This window comes from Terrapene carolina, unplaced genomic scaffold (genome assembly GCF_002925995.2).
Source record: "Terrapene carolina triunguis isolate 2854851 unplaced genomic scaffold, T_m_triunguis-2.0 Scaffold62, whole genome shotgun sequence".
In the NCBI taxonomy this organism is placed as follows: Eukaryota; Metazoa; Chordata; order Testudines; family Emydidae; genus Terrapene; species Terrapene triunguis.
In genome coordinates this window covers 65,097,509-65,120,755 of record NW_020664413.1, presented here as the reverse complement: position 1 = coordinate 65,120,755, position 23,247 = coordinate 65,097,509, and the positions used below count along the sequence as shown (strand labels likewise).

The 23,247-nt window shown below is 45.3% G+C and overlaps 1 protein-coding gene across 5 annotated transcripts in view; it reads left to right on the top strand.

The window, feature by feature from the left end:
* The window catches only part of FN1 (fibronectin 1), a 67,807-nt gene that overhangs the window by 27,533 nt on the left and 17,027 nt on the right, over positions 1-23,247 (top strand). For 3 of the 5 annotated variants that reach the window (XM_024206876.3, XM_024206878.3, XM_024206874.3), the window contains exons 15-32: positions 329-505; positions 1,382-1,510; positions 1,637-1,726; positions 2,201-2,395; positions 4,343-4,615; positions 7,828-8,094; positions 9,306-9,400; positions 9,962-10,130; positions 10,644-10,730; positions 11,647-11,838; positions 14,074-14,346; positions 15,418-15,600; positions 17,267-17,356; positions 18,139-18,408; positions 19,556-19,672; positions 20,161-20,325; positions 21,409-21,564; positions 22,802-22,915. In XM_024206876.3, coding sequence (XP_024062644.2) covers positions 329-505; positions 1,382-1,510; positions 1,637-1,726; positions 2,201-2,395; positions 4,343-4,615; positions 7,828-8,094; positions 9,306-9,400; positions 9,962-10,130; positions 10,644-10,730; positions 11,647-11,838; positions 14,074-14,346; positions 15,418-15,600; positions 17,267-17,356; positions 18,139-18,408; positions 19,556-19,672; positions 20,161-20,325; positions 21,409-21,564; positions 22,802-22,915 — 3,042 coding nt within the window. The remainder of the gene's footprint in view (positions 1-328; positions 506-1,381; positions 1,511-1,636; positions 1,727-2,200; positions 2,396-4,342; positions 4,616-7,827; positions 8,095-9,305; positions 9,401-9,961; positions 10,131-10,643; positions 10,731-11,646; positions 11,839-14,073; positions 14,347-15,417; positions 15,601-17,266; positions 17,357-18,138; positions 18,409-19,555; positions 19,673-20,160; positions 20,326-21,408; positions 21,565-22,801; positions 22,916-23,247) is intronic. The other 2 variants (XM_024206879.3, XM_024206877.3) reach the window with 1 other exon arrangement.

Here is a 23,247-nt window from a genome sequence, read left to right as displayed (position 1 = left end):
CCTACACTTTACTTCCTTGTAGGATCGTTCCCTAAGTTATTTGTTTCCTGTTAAAAATTCAGCTGCATCCTCTGTGGATATTATAATAGACGGTGGGTATTTTTGGTTGTTTTTTTTGCTTATTTGCCACACTGCGTACTTACCCTTTTAGAAAGGTAATAGGTACGCCTAGATCCTAGCTGGCGTAAATCGGCAGAGCTCCACTGAAGACAATGGAGCCATGTCAGTTAACCCCAGCTGAGGATCTGTCCCTTCATTTCTTTTGGGTTGGAATTTGTTAATTCAAATAAAACCTTCTGACCTCTCCCCATCTTTTTTTCCTCTGCAGGTAACACCCTTTCAGGAGAGACAACTCCCCTTTCTCCTGTGGTTGCTACCTCTGAATCGGTCACAGAAATTACAGCAAGTAGTTTTGTAGTCTCCTGGGTTTCCGCCTCTGACACTGTCTCAGGATTCCGCGTTGAGTATGAACTTAGCGAGGAGGGAGATGAGCCGCAGTATCTTGGTAAGCCAGATGTTTGAACCTGTTCGGCCGGGGTAGATTTGTGTAGCTCCGTGGTGGGGAGTTGGTTCTCCTACTCTTATATCTGGGTGAATTCTTAGAACCCTCCTTTTTTTCAAGAGCTGACTAACTCTTGTTTAATATTTTTTTCCATTGAGATCTCCACATTCTATAATATCAGCATATTAGACTGGCTGGGAAGGATGGTCTGGTGGTTAAAGTCCTGGGCTGGGATTCAGGAGATCTGGGTTTCATCCCTCTCTCTGCCGTGTGTGACTGTGGGCAGGTCAACTTTAGTCTCTCCGTTTCTCAGTTCTCTCTCTGTAAAATGGGGATGGTAATATTTCACAGGGGGCATTATGAGGATAGTGCTTAAACACTCCCAGGAGTTGTGCTCCGGAAAAGAATATGAGGGAAAGAACGACATTCTTTGATTGATTTCCATTCAGCTGCTGCCCCCTCTGAATGTTTTACATGAATTATGCATGGATCACCCAGATAATTTTTCAAAACCTCCCTGACAGAACTAGAAAATCAGGGTGTGAGTTGATGTGAAATCAGTGCTGGACTCATAGCAGTGGCTAAAGTCAGGCAGAGTGCAGTTGGTTGCTATGCAAACCTGTCACGGCACCTTACGGCTGACCTGCTCTTCCCTGGCTAGTCCGTGCCCCGACGCTCTTCTAAGTAGCCTGCCAGTTGTAGGGAACTGTCCTAGGCTCTGTGGGGCTTGTAATGGGACTAGAGAACAGGCTCAGACCAAACAAATGTTCTCACAAGAAAATTGTGACTCGTCAGAACCAACCCAGAGTTTTTGGTTGGTTTGTTTGGTGAGAAAAAAACAACCGTTGCTAAGTCTTTTCTATTTTCTTTTTTGCAAAGATCTCCCGAGCACAGCCACCTCCGTTAACATCCCAGACTTGCTACCTGGACGTAAGTACATCGTCAACGTCTATCAGATCTCAGAAGAAGGAGAACAGAATCTGATCCTGTCTACTTCCCAGACAACAGGTACATGTTGGGATGTGCTGCTTGGCTTTGGAAGTCTCTATTCTGTGGATTGTTCTCAGATGTTCGGACATGTCTTGGCCTCACTTGCTTTTCTCATCTGTTATTCCCTTCATCTCTTTTAAACAGCACCTGATGCACCTCCCAAACATAACGTGGATAAAGTTGATGACACTTCAATTGTCGTTAGCTGGAGCAGACCACAAGCTCCCATCACAGGTCTGCCTCATTTACATGTAACTATTTTAAACGGTTGAGGGAATGTTTGCAAAACCTGACATTCAGAAGAGAGGAACACACAAAGCATAACAGAGCAGATGAGCAATTCTGTCCACCCTGGGACACCACATGGAAAGTGTCTTTCAGACAAATGGGGAGTTCAAGATGCACCTTGCAGGCTGCAAGGTGCCTGTTTGATTCCTGATGGGTTTTACAGTGGGCTGGATGCAAACGGATTCTGCGGGTTCACTTGCAGATCCAGGTTTGACTAACCACAACCCCACTATCGTCTGCATCCATGGCCTCTGTCTGCCCCCACGTCATCCCCATAACAAACCTGGGAAGCATGTTCTTAAAAGTTCAGGGGTGTTTTTTGGATCCCTGCGGGAAAATGTGTTCATTTCTTATTTTTACAGTTCCTTGTGCTGGTGGTAGCGATTGCGTCTGGTGATCATGTCTGTTTTGTCACATTAGGCTACCGAATTGTCTATACCCCATCAGTGGAAGGTAGCAGCACAGAGCTCAACTTGCCTGACACAGCTACCTCTGTGACTCTCAGTGACTTAATGCCTGGGGTTCAGTATAACATCACTATCTATGCAGTGGAAGAAAATCAAGAGAGTACTCCCGTCTTTATCCAGCAGGAAACCACGGGCATCCCATCCAAAGGTAACAGCCACCATGCTTCCTGGGATCTTGTTCATTCCAAAGCAATTTGTCAGATGCAGCAGGGCCAAATGAAAAGGAAAATGCAGCCTCTAGAGCCCAGCTTTAGCTGTAAGTGGACCACCAGCAAAGGCTCTGAATGGGCATACAATCCAGAGTGGCCTTTACCGAAAACCTCACCAATGTTTAGCTCATGTACAAGCTTTAAACATTGACATATTAAAGTCAAATGCTGCTTTCTGCTAATCAAAGATGACCACTTTGGGATGCAGAGTCTTAATACTTATTTAGGTCACGTCCACACTACAAAATTATGTCGACCTAACTTACGTCGGCATACAGCCCCCGCGGCTATTAAATCACTTGTGTGTGTGCACGCTTTGCTCCTTGTGTCTGGGGTGCACATCCTCACTAGGGGCGCTCGTATTGATTGTATCGTCAGCGTGGCGCGTTGTGGGATGGCTCCCGAAAGCCAGGAAGTGTCGACGTAAGCAACGCAGTGTCTACACTGACACTGCGTGGAGCTAATTCCATCCACCATGACTCTACGGCGCTTGGGGACATTGCAATACTAAATTGTCGCGGAGAGGAACTTTGTCGGTGGGAGCCAGATTTAAGTGAACACACTTCCACAGCTAGATCAACACAAGACCGCTTACATAGAGCTCATCTTTTTCTGTGTTTATACAGCACCAAGTACAATGGGATCCATAACTAGGACTCCTAGGTGCTTATTGCAGTACAAAGAATCAATAATACTAATACCTAGCAGTAGGATGACAGGCCAGTCAAAAGGCTGATCTCTGTTGTAAGACCATGTCTAGGCAAAGGGAAAATCTCAACAGATTTTTCTAAGTCATCATGAAGGTTCTCTTGCGAGATCATGTTACCAGCATTGGAAGGGTATCTGGTTGCCATGATACTTCAGATTTCAGGTGACTAGGGTTTGGTACCCTGATCCATATTTAAACACCTGAATAATTAAGCAGATTTTTTTTTTCAGGTACTGAGCCCCTGCTAAAGTCATTAGGAGTGGAAATTGCTCAGTACTTATGGATTTGGGAGCTTAACTATAGGCACCCACAGTTTTTTTTTTAAATTGCCCTTAATTTTAAAAAAGAAATCAATTAGGCTGTATAACTGAACCAAAAAGAAATGTTCTGAAAGAATTAGGGCCGGTGTGGTGATAGTGGAATCAGACGTTCTTGCGATGAGAACGCCAGGAATGAACTAGGTCCAATGATTTTATGATTTGTCATCCATATAGTCTGAGAATTACCGATGTTTGTATTGGTTAACCATAAGGCATCACGTGGAACTCATTTGCACAAGTAATCCGAAACCTCCGTTGAATATAAGACTCCACAATGGCTCTGATACTGCACCATTGAAGCCAATGGGAGTTTTACCACTGACTTCAGTGAGGCTGGGGTCACACCCTGTAGTTGTTTAATTATAAAGGGATTGGGTTTAAAATTAATGTATAGATTCTCCAATTGTTCTGCTGGTTTTTAAAGCCTTTTCTTCTTAATTAGCAAAATAGCTTCTTGTTTCCAGTCATTGGATAATTTGGGGGTGGGGGGGTTGTTTTGTTTTTTCAAACTTGTGGCTCTGTACGAAGTTGACATTCTGCTGCTTCGTGCATTTGATTTTTTTAGTTTTTCTTTTGTGCCAACAAAATAATCCATATGCAAATCTTAGATTAACATCTTCTCAGCCACCCAGTGTAATTTCAGATGTACAGTAGACTCAGGTATTTTCTTAAAATCATTTGTTAAGATAGGGCTTATTTGACATTTTCTGTTGTGTAAATGGTCTCAGTCAAACGTGTAAGAGTTTAGTTATTCAGTCAGAACTCACTTCTTCGTTGTTCCGCACCTTATTCCTGGAGTCACCTTTACCATTCTGTAAGGAATCCCTCTGTCTTACTGGATGTTTCTCTTCTGTCAGATGATGTTCCTTCACCCACGGACCTACAGTTTGTGGAAGTCACCGATATCAAAATCACCATCATATGGACCCCCCCATCGAGCACAGTGTCTGGCTATCGGGTGGAAGTCATCCCGGTTAACCGCCCTGGTGTACATGGACAGAAACTGCCTACTACCAGGAATTACTTTGCTGAGGTCACTGACCTTTTACCTGGAACGACCTATAACTTCAAGGTCTTCGCAGTGCTCCAAGGCCGGGAGAGCAAGCCATTGACCGGAGAGCAAACGACTAGTAAGTGTCTTTCCTTGACGCTTTTTTTATGGACTTGGAAGTGACTCTTTTCCCCTCCTTTAGAGCAACATGTAAAGACATCACTTAAAGTGGAACAGTTCGTTCCAGCCATGTGGCACCCAATAAACAAAATGATGGGGCTGAGAATTCAGCTGATCATGCAGTGATTTCCTTAGCAGATGAATTCTCTCCCAGCGCTTTCCGAGAGAGGTTTAACTCTGAGTGTTTGGAAACAATTTAATGTGGCTGGAGTTCTCTTGCTTTCCTTTTTTAATTGATTGAAAAGGTGTGTGCCCTTCTGGCTCATTGCTAGCAAAGGTCTGAGGCTATGACTTTGCAAAGGCACCTTGGGGTGAATTTCAATGGGATTTGGGAGCCTAACTTGCTTAGACTGCCTTTGTACATCTCAATCTCAATGCTGATTGCTGGCATGCACGCTTGGCTTTCATTGACTGCCATAGGAGCTCTGTGTGTGCCCCTAAGAACAGGAATCGGTGCGTCGTTAAAGTGACAGTACATCCCAACGTTACCATGTCAGTCCTGGTTCGTCATATGATATCCTGCTACTCCTTTCAGGAGGCATCACTTGCCTCATCAATCAAAACGTCGGGGGTATAAAATGTTTGTTCAAGACCTCTGGCTACCCTGCTATAAGGTGTTTTTACAGCCCTGTTTCACTGTTGCCACACAGAGCTTTGTTCAAAGTCCACTGAAGTCTGTGGAAGTTTTTTGCATTGATTTCAATGGGACTTTGGATCAGGCTCATAGGGAGTGCGTTTCCCACTAATCACTGTTCAAGGGCAAAGCCTCTCACAGTTTTGTTAATGACGACAGTACAATGTCAGTGGCCCAGTCAGTTCATTGCAAAACCCCTCCTCTGGCTCCTTGGTGTGAGGAGAAAGGGACTTCCTGGCAGTTCCTCTGTCCCTTGCTTCCCACAACCGTAGAGAGGCTGGAAGCAAGGGACTGAGGGACGCAAAGGATAGAGGTGAAACTCAGCATCTCTTTGATTTCCCCAGCTGTAAAATGGATATAATGATACTGACTTCCTTTGTAAAGTGCTTTGAGATCTACTGATGACAAGCGCTGTGTAACAACAGCTGCATATGGCTATGATTTGATCCGCTCCTTGAAGTGTTTTCCCGACCCAAGAGAAGCTGATCAAAGAAAGTCAGAATGTGGCTCTTGTGAGTATTTCACAACCCTGAAAGAGTGACCACAAAAGTGTCCCAGTTTTTGATTCTGAAGTTACACACAGGGCCAGGCTTTCAAAAGTGCCCAACTCTCATTGGTCGTATTCTGAACGGTTGTTCTCACTGTTGAAAGTCTGGCCCAGAGTGTCTAAAAGAGAAAGAAGCAGAAGACATTTTGATCTTATTCATTTCCTCAGAATAAATAAGTTTAGGTGCCTGGACATTTTCAAAAGCATCTACATGACTTAGGAGCACAAGTCCCATTGAAAACACTTTTTGAAAATCCCACCCTGAATTTCCTTCGCTGTTTACAAAAAACAAACAAACAAAAAAGACCACCTCAAGTGGCCGGATTTTTCCCAAGAGCTCAGCTCCCATTGAGACCTAAAAGTTCCAGTGTTTGTTCCCACTGGGGTTTGCCGGGTGCAGAGCGCTTCTGAAAATCCGCCCACTTCATTTAGGTGCCTAAATGGGAGCCGAGCTCTTTTGCAAAACTGGCCCCAAATGTTTATTTGGAATATGAAGCTGAGCATAGTCATTTGAATAGGCAGGCAGAGACCTAGTAACACACGTCTGGAATTGTTTTCCATAGGCTGCGATCATCCACTTAACTGCTTTGTCTGAACCACATTGCTAAAAGTATTCAGCTGTGTTGTGTCCTGTGATTGAAAGTCCCGGGGAAAAGAAATCAGTCAGGTTTCCCAAGAAAAACTTTCCAGCAAAAGTCTTCCCATGGTGCAAACTTGCTTCTCCTTTTGTCCTTCCGTTAAACAGTGGCCTACAAATAAGCTATGATTGTGTGTGCTTTTGTATCTGTTTTGCATGGGTGGAGGAAGTGATAAAAGCCTCATACAGCTGACTGGTCAAATTCTCTACCAGTATAACAGAGAACCAGATATAGGTCTACATACGAGAGAGAGATACAACGCTATCGTTTTCTGTGCGGAACAAGCCCGAGTGTCAGTCGAGTTTTATATTCTCTAAACCACTGGTTCTCAACATGGGGATCATTAACAGGCTTGAGGAGGGTCACAATAACTCTCCCTTTCTTTATGACCATCCTCCTTTTCTTTATAGATGGGGGCGGGGAAGGGAGTTAATTTTTCCCTCCCCAAAAAATGTTGATAAAAATTAAAACACTGAGAACCCCAAAACTGACTTTTTTTTTTTTTTTTTTTGGGGGGGTTGGTTCCATTAACAGGTTTTTTTAAATGGATTTTTAATAAATTTCCATTTAGTCAAAAAACTATTTTCTATTTTAAAAAATGTTTAGATGGAACATTTTTTTGACTGATGCTAGTTGCAACATGGGATTGGGGCATGGAAAAGTTGAAAACTACTGCACTAAGCAACATAGGGCCAGATTTTTAAAGGTATTCAGATGCCTAACTCCCATTGGGCATTCTTTTTCCCTGGACCTTTTCTGGGCTTTAATTCCTATAAGTAAGCATTTTGTCAGGGGCTAACATCTCTGCTGCATTCATTTTGGTCTGGATCATAGAATATCAGGGTTGGAAGGGACCTCAGGAGGTCATCTAGTCCAACCTCCTGCTCAAAGCAGGACCAATCCCTAACTCAATCCCCAAATGACCCCCTCAAGGATTGAACTCACAACCCTGAGTTTAGCAGGCCAATGCTTAAACCACTGAGCTATCCCTCCCCTCAGCACACCCCTTAAGTATGTACATAACTTTAAGCACATACTTAGGTGCTTTGCTGTGTCAGGGCCTAAGGATAAAAATGCCAGTATGGAGACATATGAAACATTCCAAAGACCTTGTATAATTCATATAGGAGAGACAAGCATGCATAGGGTTATTTTACAGCATAGTTCTCCGCTTGACTCTTTTAGGTTAACGTATTCCTCCCCAGAAATGTGGTGGTGTTTTTTAATTAAAATTGGTGCATATGTTTTGGTATTTTTAAAAAACGACTACTGAGATTTTTCAAAAGAAAGTCTAAAGTTGGCTGCTAAACCCATGGAAGAACTGTTAATACACACTTTGCTTTTCCTTCTAGAACTTGATGCTCCCACCAACCTCAGGTTTGACAACATTACTGAGTCTGCAGTGTTCGTGGCCTGGACTCCACCACGTGCTCCGATCACAGGATACCAACTGACTGCAGGTCCCACAAGAGGAGGCCAGCGAAAGGAGTACACCGTGGGGCCATCTGCCACCAAATACGCACTGAGGAACCTGCAGCCTGGGTCCGAGTACACTGTCTACCTTGTGGCGGTGAAAGGCAACCAGCAAAGCAGCAGAGAAACTTCAGTCTTCACTACTTGTAAGCATGATGGGTGCTTATTCATTTACCAGTGACACTGTCCTCTTCAAAAGCATAGGCTGCGTTTGAAACCGGCCATTCTAACTCGTCTTTCAAAATATTCCTTTGAAATAATATTTGAATGGAGCTACTCGGGAAATGGCTTTCCCACCATACTTCATAAGAAATTTAGACAAAAACCAAAAATATTACATTTCCATTCGAAATTTCTGATGAAATGTTTCAGCTTTTTGTTGAAAAACAAATCTAAAACTGAACATTTCCAAATATGTCAGTTGTCGGCAACCCAAACACCAACTCATTTCAGGCAAGCATATGTTTTCAGTTTCACCCAACGTATTTTGATTGTTAGCTGGATTTTCCAATTTTGCAGCAAAAACCCAGGGGGAAAAAAATGATTAAAAACTGACATTTCCCATGTGCATTTTGATGAGAGAGCCATTTTCCCTCAAAAAACATTTTCAGACAGTTCTATGTTTGAGCCTTTCTGATATGTTAGCTAGTGGTTTAAGGGAATGCGTAGTGGATAAAATGGCCTTTTCTTCCCAAAGATTATAGTGTTATGATGAGTTGGTTAAGAACCACTGCCTACTTGTAGAAAGAATAGATAGATTTTGCTATTCAAATAATGATGAAGCTGTGATTTAAACCAACAGAAATCAAAACCTCTCATCAATAAGGCTGATAACCACATCCTTTGTTCAACGGAGTGTGTGGATTTTGTATCAGTGTGAAGTTAAAACCAAGCATCCACATTTATCCCTGGTGTAATATTATTGACTTCAGTAAAGTTACACCAGAGATGCACTTGGTCCATAGTGTCCGCCTTAGATGTGGCCTCATTTCTGGCGAGGACACTGCGTGGCTGAGATAAAGAAAGCTATTGCCTTTCACAACTACTTGATTGGACTGAGTCTATTCCAGGTTAGGAATATGTTGTGTAATTGTATATTTTTTTAATTGATAGTATTTTAAAGAATAAAATGCAAAATCTCAGTCAAGGCTTTTTCCATGCTAAGTCTGCGAATATATCCCAGGATCAGCCAAATTATGAATAAATAAAAAAAAAAAAAAATACTGTAAATGGTAACAAACATTGACACCCCTCCCTCACTCGCCCTCTGCCCTTAAAATCACAAAGGGCTATCCAGAGAGTTACAGAAATCTGGGTAGTGCTGAGTTTGAACTCCATTTATCTGTTCCTTTCACAGTGCAGCCCATGGGTTCCATCCCTCCCTATAACACAGAAGTGACAGAAACTTCTATTGTTGTTACCTGGACACCTGCGCCAAGGATTGGTTTCAAGGTATTTTCCCACGGAAGCCTTTGGATCTGTTTTGCTCTCTATTGCTTAATTCCATTAGCTGTCACCCAGCTAGGACCCGTTAAGAACGAATGGCCAGAGAGGATGGTTTGGGGAAGGAAGGGTAGTCACAAATATGGGAGCACTGAGTAGTGCGAGGCAGTGTCTTGTCTTCTTAATCTGAAGTGACTATTCAGGGGTTAAAATATTTATGCAAAGGAGGTGATGCACTCACATGCCTGATCCAAGGCCCATTGAAGTCAATGGGAGTCTTTCGCCTGACTTCTGTGGGCTTTGGATCAGGCCCATATTTGGGGCATTGAGTTGATAGTCCGTCATGCAGCACCATGAGGTTGCACTGTCCCGTTGTGCCGCATGATGCTGTGTTCCCTGGGGCTTACCCAGCTACAGGCTATCCATGCCCTCTGTGCTCCAGCATAGGCCAACTTCCCCACAACAAGTCAGCTAATCACTTTGGAGGATGTGTCCAGAAGGCTTATAGACACCTAGATGGTTCATATGTGAGGCTGAAATGCAACCTTCCCCCTTTCTTCTCCTCTACAGCTGGGTGTGCGACCAAGTCAAGGTGGAGAAGCCCCACGGGAGGTGATTTCTGAATCTGGTAGCATTGTTATCTCTGGCCTGACTCCTGGAGTGGAGTATGTCTACAGCATTTCAGTCCTGACGGACGGTCAGGACAGAGAGACGCCGATCATCAAAAGAGTAACTACACGTACGACACATCTGAATATCCCTTACTAATCTGTAATGCTCTGGCTCTACCTCGTTAGGTCACTGCGTGGCTGAGTGGGTAGTGGAGGACTCAGGAGGGCTGGATTCTATTTGCAGCTCTGCCACTGCAGGATAGCCTTGGGCAAGTCTCTTTGCCTCAGTTCTTCCCTATATTTAATCGGAATAATGCTAATGATTTTCTTTTATAAAGCACCTTAAGATCTCGGCCTGAATTCAATTGAGTGCTAAAAGAATTATTATTATTATTAGTAGTAGTAGTATTGCTAAACCCCTAAAACAGTGCATTTGTGGTGTCATTTTCTCTCTTCTCAGTCTCAAAGGAGTCTGCTCTCCCTTTGATTCTCAGCTGACATTAACATTACTGCATGTGGCGTCAGAGTACAGCTCTGAAAGAAGCTATTTTAGTTGTTGGTTAATTTTAAGGGTTTGGGTTGTTTTGTTTTTCAAATGACTCTTGGGATTGTCAACTGATCACGCATTTGGCTTCTTGTAGCATTATCCCCACCGACTAACCTGCATCTGGAGCCTAACCCTGACACTGGAATCTTGACGGTCTCCTGGGATAGAAGCACAAGTCCAGGTAATTACATTGCATCAGAAATGGCTCCGCATTACGAAAGTGTAGATCAAGAATAACTCCCCTGATTTACTCCAGAATTACACTAGTGTAACTGACGGCACAGCGATAGTGGTTAACCAGGCACCGATTAAATGTTTAGCTTCCATGTCATCTTTTGGCATATGTTATTTTCAGTTACATTCAAATATCATCTGATGAAATACAAATGTTCTGCATTCCTGTATGAAAACGGTCTGCCACAGGACTCTTAAAGCCATACTTTCCATGTCAAACAGTGACATTCCAAAGGATGATCAAGATTGCCTTTCAAGTCAGGTAGGATTGGGGGAGTGAGGACTCTGCTCCAGTATCCTCGCTAGCTAACATAGAGTCTGAAATAAAAAAAGCAAAAAAGACCAAGAGGGTTTCTGTCAGGAAGGGAAAATGTAGGGTAGTTCATTGAAAGTGAGTGGGGCATTTTCCAAAACACCCAACCTTGGCCTAACTCTTCTCCCACTGATGTGGATGGGAGTATTTCCCGTGACTTCAATGGGAACTGGTAGGCCAATGCTGAGTGCTTTTGAAAACCCCCACCCTGAGCTGAGAGATGCAACGTTTCCTATTTCTTGTCATTAGAATTTTGGCTTTGGGCAACTCCTAAGAGTCCATTTTCAAAGCGCTGCAGAGACTAGCTGTGTCTCCTGTTAATGCTCATGGGAGCTGCACGGCTAAGCCCCCATTGGACACTTCTTTGGAAATGTATCTCAGTGTGTCAATGCGAAATGGACCCATCCTACGTTGAGCAAGCACTTGCGTGCCCAGCTGAGGTTGATAGGGAGCATCTGTTTAATATCATCTGTGTTTTCTCTGACCGATTGTATCCAAGCCTGGTTTAAATAAATCCGCCGCATTGATTCCTGTGATCTATGTATTTCAGGCATCACTGGGTACAGAGTTACCACTGTTCCTACCAGTGGGCAGCAGGGTTACACCCTGGAGGAAGTGGTCAGTGCAGAGCAGAATTCCTGCATCTTTGAAAATCTGAGCCCTGGCCTGGAGTACAACGTCAGTGTTTATTCTGTCAAGGACAACAAGGAAAGCGTCCCCATCTCCAAAACCATCACACAAGGTAATGGAAAGATAAGCAACCGCCTCGGTCACTGTAACAGACCAACCTCGTAAGCAGTCTGCACATGGACCTCCCGCTGACTCTGTTGGTGGAGGATTTGCAGGCTTAGACCCTAGCAGCAAGGTAGTCACTTGCCCTACGTGCCAGTGCAGGTGAGTAAGGGGGCCCTTATACCCCCTTACGCATTGGCAGCCCATCCGCAGGGGAAGAGCTGTCTCTGTGAAACCGGTACACTGCCTCACTTGCACAGGTGGGCTGGGGACTGGGCAGTGCCTTGACTCCACCCCATGGTACCCCAGCCAGCAGATCTGAGCCGGCGAAGAAGGGAAAGCCAGGACGTAATGTAGTACTAGTCGGAGCTAGCGGCAGATTACTTTGTGGGTATTTCACTATGTGCTGGGATGTCTCCATGTAGTCCCAGTACCACAGTACTACGATAAACATCTGAATCCCTGAATGATTGGGTGTTAGTTTTGCTTTGTGAAGGTTTTGTTTGGCTTTGTTTCCGTTAAGCCATGAAACGATGCCAGCTCGTGTGTTTGGCAAATGCTTGCTGTTAACCCTGCTTTTAAAATGTCTATGCTTCACTGAGTTGCTGTGCGCTCCTGTGGGTATCTAATGATACAACATTGCTGCATTAAACCAACAATGGCTTTAACCCGGTACCATGCTCCAATGTGGGGGAAAAAAGCACTAAAATGGCATCCTGTGTGTCTTTTGGTACTCTTGAAAGGTGATATGGTAAATGCATCCCATGAGGATAAATAGTTATTTTACAGAAAATGGACATTTTGCTACACTTATTCTGTAAAATACTTGTTTTTCGTAACGGAGCAAGAAATATTTGCTCAGTTATTAAGCAAACTAGCCCATTGCGCCAATTCTATCTGATATTTCCTTTTTCCAGCTAATTCCTAATGATCCTATCACAAGTGTAATAAGCCATAGGTCCTTTCTTACTGAGGGGAGCAGCATCCCCAGCTCCCACTGACTTCAGAATTTGGTCCTTAAAGCTACAGGGCCAGACTCTGAGCTGGTGCCGTTCTGCTGACTTCAAAGGAACTGTGTCAGTTTGTGCCAGCTGAAGAGTTGGTGCCTATAAGTTAAAGGCATAGCAAAATCCCTGATTTCTGTTGACTCTAACATTTGGAAAAGAACAGCTTTGCTAAAGTTGTAGTGTCCATCGGAAAAATCCCATAGCCTTGTTAACTATGCAAACATCTAGGATGCATGTAGAAGGTTATTCAAATGAATCCTAATTCAATGGCTTGGTTTGAAGATTGTAAAGTTTGGTTAAGAAACCAAGTCAGTTTCTCTCAGCCACATACTGCTCCTAGCATAACATTCAGAGCTGGGTGATGCTGAGAGTTTCATATGGAAAACCCATCTCCTAGAAAAGCTCATTTTTAACCACTTACAGTTTTTCTAAGCAAGCTTTATATTGCTCCCAAGTTTGGGGTTTTTGTTTTAGCACCTGTGCGGCAGCTATAGCAGTAAGACTTTAAGAACACCAGGCCAGAACCTCAGCTGGTGAAAATCATCATAATTTCTTTTAACTCAATAGATACACTGATTTGCACCAGCTGCCTTCATTGACTTAAATAGAACGACAGCAGTTTTTGCCAGCTCAGGAGTGGGCCCACTCCAGTTATTTCAGCATTCCCAATGTGTTGATAATTTTAGGATCTGAACACTTGCAGCTGGGCATAGTATTCTGACTATTTTTTAAAAAAATTCTCGAGGGTCAGTTATCACTAATCCAGTTTTCTTTTGCTTAAAGATTAACAGACAAGAGAATTTTTTTAAAAATGCTAAAATTGGGAATGTGTCTTTAAGAGAATAATTTAAAAAACCACCTCAGGGCCCAATTGTCTCATCCTTACAGTAAGGTCAATGGGAGTTAGGCGCCTAAACCACTTAGGCTGTTGTACATCCAACCAGGCAGAGTCCAGCTCTTCAAAGGTATTTAGGCACCTAACTCCCACTGAAATCCTGCATTCCTGCCTGCTTCTTTCCCTGTGTAAATATGGCCCTCCGTGTGTTGCAAGGTGCTATTTCATGTGAGGAAAGGTGGCGCAATTGGGCCCTCAGTGGGAAAATGTTGCATATCACCATCATCGCTTGACCGTTTCCTCACTGTTAAGACGTGTAACCTGATGCACACTGCCTTATTTTCCCCCCTCCTCTTTTCTTTTGCCTCTGTGTGTCTTTGCTGTTCCCCTTGGCACTCAGTAGAGGTGCCCCAGCTCACTGACCTAAGCTTTGTTGACATAACTGATACAAGCATCGGCCTGAGGTGGACCCCGCTAAATGCCTCCACCATTATTGGTTACCGCATCACGGTAGTCGCGGCAGGAGAAAGTGTCCCTATTTTTGAAGATTTTGTGGACTCCTCAGTAAGATACTACACAGTCACAGGCCTGGAGCCGGGCATTGATTACGACATCAGCGTAATCACACTCATTAATGGCGGAGAGAGCGCCCCTACCACTCTGACACAGCAAACGGGTGAATTTTGAAAACTTCCGTGTTTGTGACCTGGATGGTGTTTCATGCTGTCACTAGCTGCTAGGGAGACTGGGGCTTTCTCGGAGAAGAATTGAGCCACTCACTGTGATGGGGGGAGGGGAGGACAAGGACCGGCTTCTGTTTTAAATATAGAATGGGAAGGGCGATGCAGTTTGCATTTTTTTAGCCCTGTGCATGAACTGCATTTTTATATTGCAGGTAACTGCAATGGCAGGATCTTATTCAAGCTGGATTTTCAGGTTTCACTGTTAAACTTGAGTTATGTGATCCCCAAAGTATAAGATCCTGAATCACAATCTCCAAAGTGAGATGGGATCCCCCAAAGGGTCGATACAATTCTAGAGACACTCTTCGGTTTAGCCCCTGACGCTCTCACTAGTCAAGTCATTTGAGCTATTTGTATTTTTTTGGTGGTGGCCCAACTCTTCAAATCTTGCCTTAAAAGATGGACAAGAAACATCACTCCCTGAGCACATGCTAGTGACAGGCATGTCACACTGTCAAGGTTCTCTGTAGTGCATGGGTAGAAGATGAACTGAGGACTAGTTTGTGCATGAAACCCTGTCACGTGTGAGTAAGCTGCTGAGGTTCTAAACCCTTAAACACACAAGTAGACGTAGAGGCAAAGGGACTTAATGGATCTACCCTCTCCTTCTCTATTTATGCATGTATCCGTTTTGGATGAAAGGACTTTTTCATATGTAAACTGCTGTACGGCAACTTAAGCCTCTCTTGGCCACGTCTCTATAACCCAAGTTGCAGCTGCAAGGCCAATATTACAGAAACCTGCCACCTTGTTTTCAAATTATCTCGACAGAATACATTTCAGTATCAGCGATTGCCAAGAGGTTAAAGGAGCCTGACAGTAGCGTGAGTGTTTTTAACTGTAGTGGAACCAAATGTAGCTTAGGAGTATGTTTTGCATGGGTCTGACACCGTAGCCTCTTTTTTGCATGAGATACACTGTAGATTCCCTGAACATCCACCTTGGTAAACTCTCACCTTCCAGAAAATGTTAAAAAAACAAACCCCAATATTCTTTGCATGTAGCTGTTCCGGCTCCAACTGATCTGCGCTTCACCAACGTGGGGCCAGATGCTATGCGTGTGACCTGGACTCCTCCAGTATCCATTGAACTGACCAGTTTCCTGGTGCGTTACTCACCTGTGAAGAAAGAGGAAGATGTTGCTGAGCTGACCATTTCACCCTCCAACAACATGGTGGTTTTAACAAGTAAGAGATTACCGGCATAGGTCAGGGGAACGTAAGGGACTTCTCTACAGCAGCACTTCTCAAGCTGAAGTCCACTGATGGTTGGTGGGTCTGCGGAGCACTTGCTGGTCTGTAGGTGGTCACATGGTATTAGCTCCCTCCCCCTGGTTTACAGCAGCTAAATTACATTAAAATAGATACAAATACGTAAAGTACTTTCTTAATATTACTCTCCTATGTATTAATGGGTATAGCTGCCACATGGACATGGAGCAGTCATGAATTGGGGAGACATGGTTCTCCTGATTGTGAATTGGAGGTGAGTTGGTCCGTGAGATAATTTCCCGAAAGATGTGGTCCATCCTCTGAACACATTGAGAACCCCAGCTCTCCCGTGAATTTCTTGTTGGAGACCCAGCATAAAGGGAAGGAAAAGCAAGAAATTGATTGGAATAAGTATAATGGACCAGATTCTCTGCTGATGTAAATTGGCGTAGCTTCATTGACTTCCATAGAGCTATGCTAATTTACACCAGCGAAGGACTCGGTTCATTGTTTTAACAAAGTTAAAATCAAACCGTGTAAATCTTTTCCCACTAAGACAAGGATGATGATTCATCATACTGGGGGGCAATTGAACCTGGTTAGCTATTAAGAGTAGGTACATATTGCCTATCTTGTTTGACAAAAAGTCAATGACTTGCAGTGCAGCGGTCTAGATGAAGACACAAAGGATCAAAATAAGCAAAAGGTCCCCTTTGAGTCTTTTGATTTTGGAAAGGAAAATAAATGCTCTATCTGAAATTTCAGCAGTACCGTGTAACTGATCTCTTGCATTTCTCACAAGCATATAATTAATTTGCTCGTCTCGATAAAGTTGTGTTTTGTTGGGAGGATTTTCCCTAGAAACTGGACAAGTTGGTTGAGTGAGAGACAGTCCCTGCTTTAAAAATAAAGGACCGCATTCTTAGCTGGTGTACAATAGAATCGTTTCACTGAAATTCAGTGGTGCGACATCAGTTTACATCAACTGAGGATCTGGCCCTGTGTATCACTAAATGCTCAGAGCTGGCAGGCCTGTATGGAAAACTAATCCCTGCTGACAAGCCCATCTAAATAATGTCCTTGCCAAATAGCAATAAAAAAAGAAACCACCAACGCTTGTTGCAGGCTAAAACTTCCATGAAACAAAAGGCCATTCCCATGCTTAGAACCAAGGGTATGTCTACACTACCCGCCGGATCGGCGGGTAGCGATCGATCTATCGGGGATTGATTTATCGCGTGTAATGTAGACTCGATAAATCGATCCCCGATCACACTCCCGTCGACTGCTGAACTCCAGTTCGGCGAGAGGCGGAAGCGAAGTCGACGGGGGAGCGGCGGCCATCGATCCCGCGCCGTGAGGACGCGAAGTACGTGATTCTAAGTCGATCTAAGATACGGCGACTTCAGCTACGCTATTCTTGTAGCTGAAGTTGCGTATCTTAGATCGATTTCCCCCCCCCAGTGTAGACCAGGCCCAAGCTTCAGCTGGATTCAAATGTCTAACTATCCATTAGGCTCAGGTTTTGCACAGGCTAAGCAAAAATCGGTCGCTTCACATCATGAGCTGTGTCAGTCAGAATTGCTGAGGTTTTTCAGTTGCGCCGAGAGTCTGACAATTGCGGTGTGGTTTAATCCTTCAGGTCTCCTGCCTGGCACTGAATATCTGGTGAGCGTCTACAGCGTCTATGAGCAGCATGAGAGCACCCCTCTGACTGGTGTGCAGAAAACAGGTATGTGGAAACCTGCTTGGAAAACTTCCGTTTGCTTCTATCTCTTCCGTTAACCGCTCACTGTTAGGACAACTCTAATCACTGGGGAGACTTGGGGCATAAAAGCCTTTAATATTTTGCTCTTCTTGACATGTACGGTTATATTGTTGGGGAGTTGCACAAAAGATTTTAAGGGAGTGATGCAGAGAGACAGCTTGGGGAGTGCTGAGCAAAATGGTCAAAGGGCCAGCTCTTTAGTTGGTTTTAATTAAAAGGTGTATAATTGACTTCAATGGGGCTATGCTAACTTACATCCACTGAGGATTTGGCCCAATAAAAGACCAGTGTTCAGTCCCCCCAAGAGGGGTCCAGACACTTCAGGATCAGGTCCCTCCACTGTATCCCTCTGACATTGTACAACCAAGCAGCAGAAGTATTCTGATGTTTCTGTACTTTGGCTTTTTCTGTTCTCTGAAACCAGGGCTGGGTGTTTTCGTTTGGGCAAACATGTAAAATTGTCAAATACCTCAAGTTCAGAGGACTCCAAATGTGGACTGAACTTGCGATGAGATTCCATTTTTTGCCATTACGTTCCTGTGGTTTTTTAACACCACTGTATGATCTGGATCATTACATATTTATAGGTTCAGTGCTGAACAGTGTTTGGCAGGAGTGCAAGCAGGATTCTGAAATCCCACCGTGGGGTGGGGTTGGGGAAATCCCTCATCATTTCAAAATAAATGTATCTGTTATTCAAATAAGCTGAACGTCCCTTTTCTTGGGGATCCTCCCGCCCCGACCAGGTCTTGATTCTCCCACCAGCATTGACTTTTCGGATACAACTGCCAACTCTTTCACTGTGCACTGGATTGCTCCTCGTGCCACTATCACCGGCTACAAAATTCGCCACCATCTGGAACACAGCGGCACCAGGCCCAGGGAAGACCGTGTCCCACCTTCTCGGAATTCCATCACCCTCACTAACCTGGCTCCAGGGTCAGAGTACGTGGTCAGCATTATTGCTGTCAACGGCAGAGAGGAGAGCTTGCCCTTGGTTGGCCAGCAAACTACAGGTCAGTTCGGAGACAAGACAGACATAATGTACATTGAAATTCTCCTGCCCCATCTTGACAAGTTGTTAAACTGAATCCTTCCGGCTGGCTGGCAAGTAACTGAACTACTGACAGCAGAGCAGAAAGTTGGCTAGAGCAGTGGTCTTCAAACTTTTTTGAACACTCACCCCATCAGTAAAAAAATTTTGAGCACGCACCCCCTGCTCCTGGCCGAACTATCGAAGCAAAAAAAAAAAAAAAATGCCGCTTGGACTCCCGGCTGAACTGCCGAGGGAGGACCTGGAGGGGGAAGCCGCTCGGACTTCTGGCCAAACTGCCGAGGGAGGGGGGGGGAAAAAAAAACCCCTCGGCCCGACCGCCGGGGGGTGGGGGGGAAAAAAAAAAGGGTCACTGCTCCGGCGGCGCTCCTCCTGCCGTGCACCCCGAAGGATCCTCTTGCGCACCCCCTGGGGTGCGCGCACCCCACTTTGGAGACCACTGTGCTAGAGGAGAAAGGGCCTGATTCAAAGGCCTCTGAGTTCAATGGACAGACTCCCACTGATTCCCATGAGCTTAGGGTCAGGCCCAAAGCACAGAAAATCTATCTGCTAAGGAGACCAGGCATTTTATCATACAAAGGAGTTTGTGAAGAGGCTAAGTGTTAATTCAGATAGCTCGGGCCATTGTCCATTGTGCACATTCTTTTGTTTTAAATGACCTTGTGGTGAGCCTGCCTCAGAGTGTCGCGCTACCAAAGCAAAGGAAAAACCCAGGGAGCTGCCGGTTGGCTCCTGGGCTGGTAGATCCATAAGGATTGAGGCCTTTCTTCTTGCCCTCCAATGGGAGACATCAAAGTCCTCCCACCGAGGGCAGTAGCCTTCAGAAATGAGTTCTCTGGGCAATTTCCCTCTCCCCGAGGTTTTTCTGCAGGAGGGACACATTCAGGGCTCAATCTAGTGGCCACAGAAGTCAATAGCAATCTTCCCATAGCCATTGGATTCAGGCTCTTAGCCAGATACGTCACCTAGAGACCGGACGGCAAACTGTGGGCTACTGGAAAGACTTGTTAGTAGCAACAGCCTCCAGTGTAAGTGGAGTAACAGGAGCCAGGGGAGAGTCAAATGTTTTTTTTTTAAATTTTCTTTTTTAACCCTGACCTCTTTTCTAGTTTCCGACGTTCCAAGGGACCTGGACGTTACTGCCACTAGCCCCACCAGCCTGGTGATTTCCTGGGATGCTCCTGCAGTTACTGTTCGATACTATAGGATAACCTATGGTGAAACAGGTCAGTGCGATCTAATATTACCACTTCTACAAGAGCTCCCCGTTGACACCACGTGTGAAGCTTTACGCTTGGGCCATCTAAAAACTGCAGCAACTAGTGAGGGCAAATCTGATCGATGATTGTAGCATGCCGCATGCTCCGAGAACTCAGACGGAGGCAGTGTGCTGATGGATATGCACCGAGAGAAGATCACCAACAAGTAAATATCATGACTGAACTTTAAAGGTGGGGCAAATCATCTTCGCCTACCACATCCAGAAACTCCATTCATTTCAGTGGGAGTTCCATGGGCCTCTCATTTGCCTTTTGGTTTGGGGTGAAAAAGGCCTTTCCAACTTATTATGGGTTGACCCAAATCTCATTGGAATCAATGGGAGTCTTCCACTGACTTCAGCTCAGTGGGGTTTGGATCATCCCTTGCTTTTTGTTTAAAATGTGAGTAATTATCAGCGTTTTCATCAGATTTGCTTTCTGACCTGCCCTCCCAGGTGGCAGTAGCCCTGTCCTGGAGTTTACCGTGCCTGGCACCGTGTCCACTGCCACCATCAACGACCTGAAGCCCGCAGCAGACTATACCATCACCGTGTACGCAGTGACAGGCCGTGGAGACAGCCCCGCCAGCAGCAAGCCAGTCACGGTCACGTACAAAACAGGTGAGACACATGGACAATGCTGCTAGCTTCTGGGGGGAGGGATAGCTCAGTGGTTTGAGCATTAGCCTCGTAAACCCAGGGTTGTGAGTTCAATGCTTGAGGGGGCCACTTAGGGGTCTGGGGCAAAATCAGTACTTGGTCCTGCCTAGTGAAGGCAGGGGGCTGGACTCGATGACCTTTCAGGGTCCCTTCCAGTTCTATGAGATAGGTGTATCTCCATATATGTATTTATTTATTCTGGTTTATCTCATCATTGTCCTCTGTTTCGGTTGGGAGTAATGGGCCCGGTGGCTTTGGTGGAGTTACACTCCAGAAGGATTTGGCCCCATCGTGTTCATAATGTTACAGAATGGGATGGCGGCTTTTGGAGAGGGGAGTTAAGAATAAGACTAAACAAACTTACTGGAGTTGTGGACTTGTTTAGGGGGAACCACTTAACATCCATCTTTGTTGGCGTGAGCATACCAAGCAAAGGCTGGCTCCTCGCACAGGGGGTGTCAAACCACTTGGCTGTTTGATGTAGGATGACTATTCTGCTGCATCTTATCTCTGGCATTTTTAATGCACTATAGCACGTAGGTACTCTCTGACCCTCATAGGAACTACCCTTGATGAGCTCTCTGGGGCAGAGACTGTCTTTGGATAGTTGTTTGCCTAAGGTTTGAGCCAACTCCCATTGAAACCGATGGAAAATCTCTTTAATGGCCCTTTTAAAAGACTTCCACTGCCCTTAATGGGTATTGGATGTAGTGAGCTAAGTACTATGGGCCTGATACGTGATTCTTGATTGGGACCCCTAGTCAGATTGTAAACTGCTTGGAACAGGGACTGTCGACTGCTCTGTCTGTACAATGGGGTTCCATTCACAGGCACCACTGTAATAAACGTGATCGATAATAATATGTGCTATTATGGTACAAATAATAAGTCAGAGCAGCATGGGTTTTCCATTAAAAAACCAGTAACAGTCTCGAAGAAGTTGCAGGTGGGAGGTCACAGTGGGCCCTACGGACATGGGATACGGTGAGGAAAGGAGACTTCCTGCATTGCAGGCGCTCACAGGGCTTATTTTTCGATGTGCAGAGATTGACACACCATCCCAGATGCAAGTGACCGATGTTCAGGATAGCAGCATCAGTGTCAGATGGCTGCCTTCAACTTCTCCGGTCACGGGTTACCGAGTGACAAGCGTCCCCAAGGATGGCCATGGGCCCATGAAAACGAAAACTGTCCCTGCGGGTGAGTATGTCTTCACATCCCTAGGGATCTCGTCCCAATTGCCTGGAGTCCATCGGCACCAGGGGAGTCACTTGAGAGTGCCTGGGGCAGATTTCCCTCTCCCGGCCTGAGCATATTGGCTTAAGGGCTCTTCTGGTGACTTTGCATTTTGCCCTCTGGGACATTTCAGTGTGTTTTACCAGCTGCGCTGGGATTAGCTCTCAAGGCTGCTTGCTGCTGAGGTCAGGTTAATGTTCAATCCCATTCCAAAAAGTGGTGAGGATCTGGCTGCATTTGTTTTGTTTCTCTAACGTGGAGAGACTGATCACAGGGCTCCAGCAGCCTCAAGGGGCCTTCGAGTGGGTATGAATGACAGTAACACTCACTTGAAGGGCTCTTTGCATTGTCGGAGCAGGCTGAAGGAGCCTTGGTATACGTGAGTCAGGCCAAGTTCTGCCAATCTAGTCTGATTCTGCTGCCGTTTGGCATCGCAGCGGGTCTTAGGGCACAGTTCAGTACCTTTGCTCAGTACCGCAGCAAGGCAAATTCACCAAAGTTTGGTCCAGCTTTAAAAATAAGGCCCACGAGTCGAAGCACACAGTCAGAATTCCCCATGGGAATGAATGTGTAGCTGCTTGGCTGTGCTACCCCCCTGCTTCCTCCCACCTCCCCAAGCTCTGCAATGAGCTGTGCCCATTCCATGCAAGGGACTAGGCCAGGAAGCTGCAAAAAGCTGAAAAGGTTGGTGAGCCATAGAAAACCCTGCCCCAGCTCTGCGGGTTCTCAGCAGCCACCCAGAGAGGCTGCAGAGTTCCTGCTGTGCTCAGCCCCCTCCAGCAAAGGCAGCAGGTCTGCCATGTGACCACTAGTGACTGAATCTCTCTGCCCTCTCCAGTAGAATTCCCAGACAGAGCCACGCTGACTAGTCCCTGGTTTTTACGTAGCGAGTAGCAGGGGGCACGTGAGTCCTTCAGTGAAATTGCTTTGGTTCCGTTTCCTGGCCCCTCCCACTTTCCCCAAGCAACCCACACAGAGTTTCTGCGGAGATGGGAAGGAGACAATCTGCATAGCCACTTTTACCTGCACGCGGCCACCACGCACAGCTTCGACTATGACTCTGCTCCTCTCTCTGCCACATGGCACCAAGGGGACTGATTTCAATGGGAGTTTGGCACCTAAATACCGTTGAAGATCTAGGCTTAAGACACAAAATCATCTCTCTATTCCAAATTATCCTTGTGTTGTCTTTTCCTTGCAGATCAAACCCAAACTACCATCGAGGGCCTGCAGCCCACAGTCGAGTACGTGGTTAGTGTCTATGCTCAGAATCAAAACGGAGAGAGCCTCCCTCTGGTTGAGACCGCCGTTACCAGTATGTATTTAATTTCACAGAGGACACAAAACAACCACCAAACCCCCCTCTAGTATCTTCTGCTGTGTGCACCTTTTACTGTGGGAACTCTGGGGACATCTAGATTCCAGAAAAGGACGAGCGCCCCTCTCATTAAGAAATAGCTAGCTGGATCAGCTGCCAAAATATGCAGCCCCCCAAAATGCTGCCAAAATATGCAATCCCCCACAATGCCGTGCTTTTATTTTCTTTCACTAAAAATGGCCAAAGCAAAATCATTTTTCTTTTTTGTTTTTGTTTGTTTTGTTTGCCTTTAGCGAATCTTTGAAAAATGTTTTGCAGAGACCTCATTT